Source organism: Kryptolebias marmoratus, linkage group LG15, assembly GCF_001649575.2.
Source record: "Kryptolebias marmoratus isolate JLee-2015 linkage group LG15, ASM164957v2, whole genome shotgun sequence".
NCBI lineage: Eukaryota > Metazoa > Chordata > Actinopteri > Cyprinodontiformes > Rivulidae > Kryptolebias > Kryptolebias marmoratus.
The window spans coordinates 35163824-35174982 of NC_051444.1; the positions used below are offsets into that span (position 1 = coordinate 35163824).

An 11159-nucleotide genomic window follows, 5' to 3' on the forward strand; every position below is an offset into this window, starting at 1 on the left:
GTTAAATATATTCGTATATTGCAAGAAACTATGAATCACAGTGGATTAGATCTGAACAATAAGACAAAGTGTTCTCAGCAACAACAGCATACATTTAAAGCGAGGTGTTGCAGTTTTAGTACATAAGAGACATTCAAACATCACCGGTTTGAGTTTACCGGGTGGTGAGTCATTACTAGTGCAATAATAATAAAGTTTAACCCAGCTAACATATAAATAGGATCACTTATAATGAGGATTTTTTTATTATAGCATTCTTTCAGGAATGACTTAGCATAACAGGATGAGACTTTAACAGTTCTGAGTTCTACAAATTCAGACGTCAATACAGTCAATCCAGACACATTAAAGCCATGACGTTTGCTGGACAATCAGGTAACATAATTTTCAAAAGTACATCCATCATTCTAAAACCAAAAGACACAAGAAACAGAACTTTAAAAGGTGATGACATACCTGTTCATTTATTCTAAACCCATATAAAACTGTCCACTTGGAAGCTTTCTTTTTGTAGAAGAAGAGTAAAGAAAGCCAAGGTCAAAATAAAAGTTAAAGCTGATGACAACAGTTCATTAGGGTCACCATGGTAACTATGTACCCCCTGTGTCTGTCATTCCCTAGTAGCACTTTGAACATGATAGGCAGATAGCAATGCAAAGTAGAAGTTAAACTTCAAACAAACAGATAGTGTGTGAAACCTAAGTCATACTGAAAAAAAATCTAGAACTGTAAGTGGCAAAGACAGCTGGTCGTCACATACACATTTTAAAAAAAAAAAAAGTATTTTCATATTTAATGTAGGAGATAAGACAAGTTAAAGATATCGTCCACTTCAGGTTCCAAAAATAAAATTCCGAGCTCAGATACAGTTGAAGTAAATGACAGTTTGGCTGTGTGTTCTCAGCACTCTGGAGGGATTTGAGAGTCACACTGGGTGAAAAAAGAAAGTTATCAACATTTGATGTGTAAGTATAATTGTATAAGAACTGTAATGTTTGTGTAGGTAAAAAGAGTTTGCTTGTAAAGGCAATTGTAAAATTACTCAAAAGTTGAACATTCTGTGGTAAAATTTACAAAAATCATCAAGCTTAAACAGTGATTGTGCAAAAAATGTTGAATCTCAAAATGCCAATTCAGTCATTTTAAGTCTAACTTTTTGTTTAAACTTTGAATGATGTTTTTGTGAAGTCTGAGCAAAACAAGGCTGGGGTTTACCACTCGCTTCAACTAAATCTAAGTTTTCTGCAAATTCCATCTACACTGTATGATGCACTGGGTGGAACAGCGGTGTAGTGGTTAGACTTGTTGCCTCCCAGGGTGGCCTCCCTTGTTGTTTGTCTCTATGTGGCCCTGGACACCTGTCCAGTGTGTCCCCCGCCTCTCACACAGTGACTGCTGGAGACAGGCACCAGCTCCCAGCAAACAAGAAAATGATTGGATGGATGATGTACTGCTGCCTAAAGTCACAGCACAGTTTCCTGATAAAGACTTGCATTTTAATGTACTTTTTGTATGGGGCTTTCCAAAGCTGTAAGAAGAGTAGCAGGACAGAAATAATAAGAATACCGGGTGAACTGTAATAAGTGTGATTCAGTGCTTATGCACCAGCATCAATAATTAGTTATATCAGAAAAATATAATTAGTCATATACTCAAAGATTCCAAAGCATGAAACACTCAGCTTAGTAATAGCAGACATAAACCAGAATAAATTATATATAAAAAAGTGCAATAAATACATATAACTTTGATCACAACAAAAAATCAGCAACATACTGTATTTGGCAAATCTCTTGCAGTGTAAGGGAAAACAAAAACAACATAGAACACCCCCCCCCTCCAAAAAAAATAAAAAATCTGTTATTAAAAATTCAACTGAAATATGCCAGGTCTCTAAATAAAAATCTATATTTATCAAAAAAGAAAATCTATCAGGAACAAAAAGTCTTCCTTTTTAAACATTTGAATCAAAGAAAGAAAACTTCACAAATTTTGTCAAGAGGCTGGAAAATACCTAACCAATAACTGGCACATTTTTTAAACATGTTTGAATGATTTGACCTTCACTGTTACAGTAGGTATAAAGGTCATACCCAAACAGATAACACTCCAACACCACTGACAGTCCAGTAACACTTTACCGTTAACAGATATTGATCCCAGACCATTCTCAACAATTCTAATCCACTCTGATCCAACAGATAACATTCAGACACATTTGTCTTGAATCAACATTTCTCAATAGGCTCAAACTAATGCGATCATCGCTTCACTTAAAGCTGAAAAGGCGACTCCAGCTAACTCGTACATGCTTTGTCTTCACAGATTTGGTTTTTTGTTGAGCCATTCATCAACTGGATAAAGACAATTAACACTTTGAACAAAGGCACAGTTATGACAGCGATTAAAGCTGTTTGCATACTCTATGAGAAGTCACAAAAACAGCTTCATCCGCCACTTTGCAACACAAGGCCTGGGCCAAACTGTTTTTCACAGGGGTTTGCACCAAGTATTGTGTGATTGGTCAAAAGTTGTTGTGGGTGTATTTATGCGAAAAGCAGGTCAGCTTTAATGGAGTAATTTTGCTTCTACTGCTCCACAGAGAAGCAGCTGGCCGAGGATGTTAGGAAATACAACCATCTTTACAAGTGTTTCAGTAAAACTTATAAACCTTTGAACTTAAAAAGACCACACAGAGACACAGGCGGCTCTTTGTGGCTGTGTGGCCGGGAGGAAGTGCGCCTCAGCCGGGCAGCGTAGGGACATGTTCCCTTTGTTCGCTCATTATTGTACACACTTAAATTTGCAAATGCCAAACAGGGTGTACTGTCTCAGTCGGTTTAAAAAGCATGTCTGGTCGGGGTAATGGAAGCAAAAATCTGTATAAGGACAGGAGAGTTAAGAAGCCTGCGGGAATAAACTTGTTTTAACGCTGGAGGAGGTGGAAGGAGCTTCCCGGGAGTTCTGAAACGAGTGTCTCGTGGACTATGAAAGGTGTTTGCATAAATGCATAAATGAACGTCTTGCAACCACGTGACTGCAAAACAACTTTTGGACATCATATGGAGTATGCTGGAGCCTTAACTCTTTATACTCTTTATTTAATTTTCAAATTGTTTTAAAAACATGGAGGCACTCACTGCAGTTCTCCTCTTTAACACTAGGTGTTGCTGCAAACGAAATACTGACATGCCATGGCAAGAATGTCAAAAGAGAGTTGTTAACAGGAAATACATTCTTCAAACACAAATGTAATTTTAAAAGTTTTATCTTATCTAAGCAGATTTTAAATATCTGCAATGGTTGGACTTTTTTTAGCTTTTCTTCAGTTGTATAGATGCCTTTAGAAACAAAGCTGTTCAAAGATTCTGCTTAGCTGCTCTTCCTGTTTACAAATTGTCACTTGCGCATCGCGCAACAAGCTTAAAAAAACAGGATGCGTACAATAACCCTAAACTCTTCGCACGCACAACCGGAGGTGCTGTCAATTTTGTTATGAGACACTGTTGGTTAGTCCAACAGTCACCCCCCCAACCCACATGGAACAGCTCACCTTATATCCTGTTGCCAGGAAAGTTAAATAACTGAAATATGATACAAGAATTCTTCACCAACATTCACTATTCACCAGGACCCACTCACTCCTTCACTAATTAAAATATGCATAACACAATTCAAACAAGTTGCATAACAAAACAGCTATCAGAGGAATTCAGATTATTGCAACGTAATACTTTGCGCTGATATTACACTGTACTAAACAACCAAGGTATCCTATCAGTAGGAACAGACTACTCTTTTAAATTCTGATCATACCTGAACCTCTGCAGCTCAAGAACCTCTTCTTTCATTTCGAGCTGCAAATATAAAGTATCAAACATCATCTGCTTACAGTGGACCATGGGTGTCAGAAAAAATAATTTTCAAGTTTCCTCGCTTTGTCTGCCAGTTCACATGACGACAATTAAACAAAAACACTCAGATAATCTGAGCTGCACAATGTCTCTCTCACAGTCTGCTTACTAGGAAACCTTACAGGTAAAAAATATGTCAAGAACAGTCTGTTTTCTCTGTTCACCATTAAGTGGACAATTGTGCAAAATTAGAAAAAGAATTAATAAACAAAACTCATTGAAAATTCTACCGACAGATTACATTTAGTCACCTAACATACATACATTTATGGAAGAAATAAAAACAGTACTGAATTTTCTTAGGCCTATTTATTTTGCTTCTTAACTTTTTTCTGTTAATTATTATTAATAGTAGTAGTAGTGTTGGTGGTGGTGGCTATTGGCAATATTAGTAGAATCAGATTATTATTCAATTTCTTCAGATTGTTCTTCTGCTTAATATTTGGGTAGTTATTTGCTATATTTACAAATATAAACTTTCTTCTGTTGTGCACAATTCATGCAAACTCACACACTCCTTAAGAAACACCGACTAATTCCATGTAAACATTAATTTTCACTACAACAGCTCTCAGTCAATGAAATGTTTAGACCTTATGTTAACGCAACAACAAGGCTTGCTCTAAACACATCGAAGATGAAACTCCAACTTGGCTCTCAGTTTCTATGCAAACTCTCACCCCCACTCTCCCCCAAAAAGACCAAAACAATAAATGTTGGTGTTTTTATTTCCCAAGCCAGCATCTCAGTTGGCTTAGCAGTCAGTTTTAAGTTTTTTAAATTTTATTTGAAGTCTCACTGAGTTGTGAGTGCTTGTGGCCCTCCAGCCACAGCTTAGGTGAGGCTGGACTGAAGTCACAAATCTCTCCTTTTATTACCCTGTTTTGTTTAGGAAAAAAAACAGACAAAAATACTACTTTCTCTGAAAAAAAAAAAATGCAACAGATTTTTTTTTTTTTTTTTTTTTTTTTTTTTTTAGGGACAACAACACTGTTATTTCCAGTTTGTCACCAGCTGTTTCTACAGTTTGTTTTCACACAAAAAAGGGCGTGGCTTTTTGATAGCGAAGAAGTAGCGTGATGTTGCTTCACCCTCTCTGTTCTGTCAGTATCTTAAAAAAACCACATATGTTGACACAAAGTTATAAGACAACAAAAATTAAAGATTTTGCTGCATCTGTGTGTAACAGCCAGAAAACAACCATGGTTGTTTAAACACAGTGTCAAGTCTCGTTACAAAGCTAACTCTAGTTTTATTAACATTATCCTTAACTGCACATGGTTTAGGACTGGATTTTATCTGTGTGAATTTTCATATGTTTCAACAACGTACATTTGTGACTGAAACATCTGCCACACGTTTCACAAGAATATGGTTTCTCCCCGGTGTGACTCCTCATGTGTTTCAGCAGTGTGCAGCTGTGACTGTAACTTTTGTCACATATTCCACAAGGGTAGGGCTTCTCCCCTGTGTGCGTCCTGATGTGCTGCATCAGATTACTGCTCTGACTGAAACTTTTCCCACAGATCTCACAGGAATATGGCTTTTCGCCTGTGTGAGTTCTCATGTGCCGTAACAAATTACTGTTATCAGTGAAACATTTGCCACATATTTGACACGAATAGGACTTTGCACCTGTGTGGGTTATGATGTGCTTTCTGAGTGTGGACGGATCAGAAAATGTTCTTCCGCAGGTTTTACAAAAGTATGGCCTCTCATCGGTGTGCGTTCTCATGTGAACCAACAAGTTTACATTATATCTGAAAGTTTTGTTACATGTTTTACAGACATACGGCTTCTCACCTGTGTGGATTGTTGTATGCCTTTTAAAACCAGATGAATCAGAAAATCTCTTCCCACAGGTTTTACACAGGTATGGCTTCTCACCAGTATGAGTTCTCATATGGACGTTTAAATTGACCTTTTGACTAAAGCACTTGCCACATATTTCACACGGATATGGCTTCTCACCAGTGTGAGTTCTCATGTGGACCAATAGATTGACGTTATATTTAAAAACTTTCCCACATACACTGCAGGATAATGATTTCTCACCTGTGTGGAGTTTGTAATGTTCCTTCATGTCCACATTATTTTCAAAGACTTTCCTACAGAACTGACATTCTAACGACCTCTCACCTGTATTACTCTGACTTTGATTGACCACAGTGTAACCGTGACTCATGTTTTTGCAATGAGTCATCTTTGGCATTGGCTCTGCAGTGCTGGTGGATCCAAAGTCTTCATGCCAGCTTCCTTGTTGGTCTCGGCTTCCAGCTTCGAGATAGTTCTGAAGAAGTCGCTGGTTGGTGGTTGGTTCTGGTTCGCTATCGTCGCTTTCCTCGTAAGCAGAAGTCACAGTAAAGGTATCAATCTCCTCCTTCAGTACAAGCTGCTCTTCCTCTTTAATCTGTAAAGGTTTTGGTTCCCTCTGTTCTTCTTTAATCGGTGGAGGTTCTGGTTCCTTCTGATCCAAATTGGAGCTCCCCTGTTGGTTACTGAGCTGCTTGTCAGCAGGGGTCTCCTCCTTATTAGAGACATAATGCTGTGAGAGGTCTGGAAGGAGAAATAAAGAAAAGAAAAGGGCCACTATGACAACAGAAAACTGTGAGATCCAAGGTTTGATAACGTGGAATTACAGATGCAGTCATGAAAAAAGAAAGTCATCTTTTTTCAGTTCTATGATTTTACATATCAGGACTAGGGGTTAAACAGGATCTCGTGGCACAAAATTTCACAAGACTTCCCATTGAATTGAAAACTATCTTGCTGATCAAAAAGAAAAAAAAAGGTTCTTGTGATTTTGTCTGGTGAAATTGGCATTAAAAATGTCTCCGCCACTTTGAATCAATCAGAAGTTCATAAACATATTACAAGCTAGAACCAGTAAGTCACATGTTTCAAACACTACAAAAAACAGGACAGGATTTCCCCAACTTTCCTGGAACCTCTGCAGCTAGGTGTTGAGAGGAAGAGTCAGTGCCGTGCATTTATTTAAAAAAACAGAACAAATGTAGCATTGTGTTCGCACAGTGATTTGTCAGATTTGGATATAAGAGAATTTGGTTTGAACGTCTTAATTTGTTTGTGGAAAAGAGTTCATCAAGCTTTCAGGTGGGAGTGAAAAAAACAATTGTACCATTCAGTGAAAGTTTTCATGAGGGTGAGCTTAAAACTTGTACTGCAGCCAGCCACAAGAGGGTGCTTGTCTATAGTGGGTTCAATTTCCAGCTTCTGGTCTGACCCCCTGAGCCTAAAGGTCACACAACTTTAATGAGAAGAAGTTGAGCTCAGCACTTCATCCTGGAAAAGGCAGAATCTTGTCTCATCCCATTGAATTCAGCATTGTCTTGTTCCTGTTAACCCATTATCTTGCCTTGTTTTGTGAGACAAATGTCTCGTTACACCCCTAATCAGGAGGCAATGACACTGATCTAGGGTCTCATTTATAAAACTGGACTGAAACTTGCGTACGTCACTTTCCACGCAAAGTTTGTGAGAACTTGACGAGAAAATGTGCACATGAGAGGACAGTGGCTCCCCCCTCAGGCACTGCCTGCTAACCCCCTTTCCAAAACCCAAAAGCGCAGACGAGGCGCACTTTAAACCTAGCTTTAATACCGCTCACAGCCGGGAGCACAGAAAACTTAACTTTTAATCTGTCAGACAGAATGACTTTTGTTCTTGAAAGCTGTTTCAGATCTACAACTTCCTACCTGCATATGGGACCTGTGCTGGCAAAATGAGTCACAAACAGAATTTTTTCAATATCAAGTTATTTTCAAATTCTCCATTATAAAAGTTTTAAAATGATACAGAGTTTGTTAAAGTTAGGCAATTTATCCCCTTGCCTACCAAGAAGTTAGTTTTGTTTAGAGTGTGCCGGTTTGAAAACTGGCGAATGTCCAAGCTTCACAATGAGGCTAAACATTTTACGAAGGGATTTCCCATCACTATGGCAGCTGGCGAAGATTAAAAATGGTTAATTTCAAAATAAATTATAAGGGTTATAGAACAATGTAATATTTCTGAAGACATACCGGTTAGAAAACTTGGATTGAAAGGTAGATTAGGAAGATTATATGCTATTTTAGTCACTGGGATCACTAGATGGCGTCTTTATGGACTCAATTTTACGCAAATCTCAATTACGGAAAAAGTCAATATTTTCACTTATTTTGTACTGTAGCCTGTGCTCATTCCAACTCATTTTGCCAGCCTGGGTTACATATTCTTCTACACCTAGGGAAATTTTCTTCAGACATTTTTATGTCAAGTTTTACATAAATACATCTTGTCAGAAGTATGAAATTCTGTGAGTCAAAGCTTATGTGTTTTACAAGCGTGTGGCTCCTCACCTGAGTGGATTCTGAAATGTTTCTTCATTTCCACGTATGTGTGAAAGGCATCTTCACAAGCATCACATTTCACCAATGTGTTACTTGTCTCAGTTTCAAAGGGACTCTCTGACATAAAAGACTTGTCCACATTGTTGCTGTGACTTCTGTAATGTCTCTCCTTTGGTTTCAGCTCTTTTCTAGTCGATTCAAAGCCTTCCTGCCATCTACCTTCATGATCTCGAGATTCAACTTCAGAAAAGACATGAGAGAGAATCCGGTCCCTGTTTGGTTCTGGTTCATTCTGGACTCTTTGCTCGTAAGTCAGAGGCATAACAAACGCACCAGAGTCCCGATTCAGTGCTAGCTGCTCGTCCTCCTGTATTCTGCAGAGTTCCTCATGTTCTTCTTTAATCTGTGAGGTTTCTGGTTCCTCGTGTTCCTCTTTGAACTGGGGAGGTTCTGGTGGCTCCTGGTTCAGACTGGAGCACTCCCGTTTAGTAAAGAGCTGCTGGTCAGCAGGAATCTCCTCCTTTTGATTGAGATACTGCCGCAAGAGTTCTGATGGGAGAAAAGACACAGGAATTATTATTATTAGTATTATTGTGACAAAAAACAAGATGTTTTCTAAAACTGATCCTAGCTTTGAGTTCTGTCTACACTATGGTTGGGCAAAAATGGGCTCAAATTTTTCTATTCAACAACTGTCAGTCCAGAAAGTGCTGACTGGTGATTTATTCACACAGGGGTCTTTAAGCTTCTGTTTCCAGGCTGTATGAAATCTGCCCGGGCCTTCAGAACCAACAATGCAGGCGTCTGTGCTGTAAGTGAACGGGCAGATACAGTTGATAGACAGCTGCGATAGCCAATCAGATCATGAGTTGTGTCAGTAAGGCCCTCTAGCTGGCCTCACGTTGAACGGGACATTTACGTGTCCTGTGATTGGATATGGATACTTATTAGTTTGAGCCGCGGCAGTGCTATGCAGATCAACAGAGTCACACCCGGGACTGTTAATGGTTAAAGACTTTTTAACCCACAATGGCCGAAGGAGAGCAACACGTTGATTTGGTTGCTGATTTACTGGCAAGGCTGTTTTCAAGACGAACTTTTCAAGAGAAGCTAGATCTCGTTAGAGGAGGACGGCCGACCCCGAGCTAGCTAACCTGTCCCAGAATGGATTTTGTGTTGAAATAAGTGTTTTGGGGGACACAGCCGTTTTGGTGAATGCAAACATTTATTTAGTTTTGACAGTGACATACCAGATATGTTTTAATTGCTGATGCGGGTTTGTTGATTTTTAAAATGCGACAGATAAAAGCCCATTTTGCACACAGCTGAGGTGATGCAATGCCAAGTAGTGCTTAAGTGTGTTTTTAACTACTCTCCAGTCCTGGTGTTATAAATGCTGGCATAATGAGAGGTATTTATTGACTAAGTTGGACATCACTGAAGGCCTAAGTGTGAAATGCACCGCCCGCCACTGATCTAAGGGAGCCAGCAGATTGTGTTGAATCTTCACTTTGTCATAGTTTCCCATCCTGAGCAACACATTGGTGACTGTGGAAAGGAAAAACTCCCTTTTAACAGGAAGAATCCTCCAACAGATCCAGATGAGCGTCCATTTGCTTCGATCGGCTGGGGTTTGAGAGGCAAAAGTGATTCCAGAGTTCATATTTCAATTTTAGAGCCTTTAAGAAGTTGTTCTGAACAACAGAGTGACGACTGTTAATTTTTTAGTCCTTACAAAGCTCCCATTATTATAGACAGTGACTTCTGTGAGATTTGCAGAACAAATATTTCTTTTTACATAAGTTTCTTTTAACTATATTGTCATCCTTATTGTAATAAAAAATAACTAACTTGTTGCTAAGTTTAACAAATAAATGAAGCAGATCTTTGCCAAGCAATAAACTAATGAGTTTATTGCTTACCAGGCAACAGCCACTCATCAGGGGTTTGTCAGCAGGCCGAAGAAAAGTTAACATAATTAGGGTGTATGACAGCGTGTCTATGTTTTGATTTGAATTGTATGATCATTAAATTCATTGAACTCTTGATAGGGGAAGTTCTCCTAACTAAAACTAGAAGCACTCCGAGCATAAACACCTGCTATTGCCATAGCATCAATAAAAAATAGCCTGATCCAGATCATGATTTGGATGACCACAAAAACATCAATTGTTTTTTGTGACAAACCTAACACTTCCTGAAAATTTGATCAAAATCGTTTTATTAGTTTATAAATAATGTTGCTAACAGACAAACAAACCAACCAACACAACAAAAAACATAACCTCCTTGGCATAGGCAATTAAAATCCATCCAGTGGCTCAGGAGAAGTTTTACTAACAAACTGGGCTGACTCCAAGAGTTAATGCTAAAGCACAACCTGTTAGCACTCAGAGGACTTATTAAGGATCAGTCTCAGCTACTACCACATAAAATTTCAGCTCAACATAGGCCAAATTCTTAGTTATAGACATTTATTTGTTTTTTAAAGTCATCTAGCTGTGGGGGCCATCCTGAATCAGGCTGACACCAAAAGACAGATGTAGATCTACACAGGGGAAAGGTTAGGACGATTCCAAGGGCCCAGGACCGACAGGGGCCCATGGCCGACAGAACCTTTTTTTTTTTTTTTTTTTTTTTAAAGACAGTGTTCTAGTAAATAATATTAAGTATCTATGTTCCCTGAATCAGGCTGACACCAAAAGACAGATGTAGATCTATAGGGGGGAAAGGTTAGGACGATTCCAAGGGCCCAGGACCGACAGGGGCCCATGGCCGACAGAACCTCTTTTTTTTTTTTAAGACAGTGTCCTAGTAAATAATATTAAGTATCTATGTTCCTTGTCGTTCTTTGGAGCTAGAAGACATTTTTACCATTCCATGATGTCCAAAAAGT

The 11159-nt window shown here is 38.7% G+C and overlaps 1 protein-coding gene across 1 annotated transcript in view; it reads right to left on the reverse strand.

The window, feature by feature from the left end:
- Positions 1-238: 238 nt before the first annotated feature.
- Positions 239-11159, reverse strand: part of LOC108228806 (zinc finger protein 2 homolog) — a 12846-nt gene continuing 1925 nt past the window's right edge. Inside the window, exons 2-3 of the mRNA XM_037979953.1 lie at positions 8273-8812; positions 239-6470 (exon numbers count right to left, since the gene is read on the reverse strand). Of these exons, the coding sequence (XP_037835881.1) occupies positions 5197-6470; positions 8273-8812 (1814 nt within the window). The 3' untranslated portion in view covers positions 239-5196. The remainder of the gene's footprint in view (positions 6471-8272; positions 8813-11159) is intronic.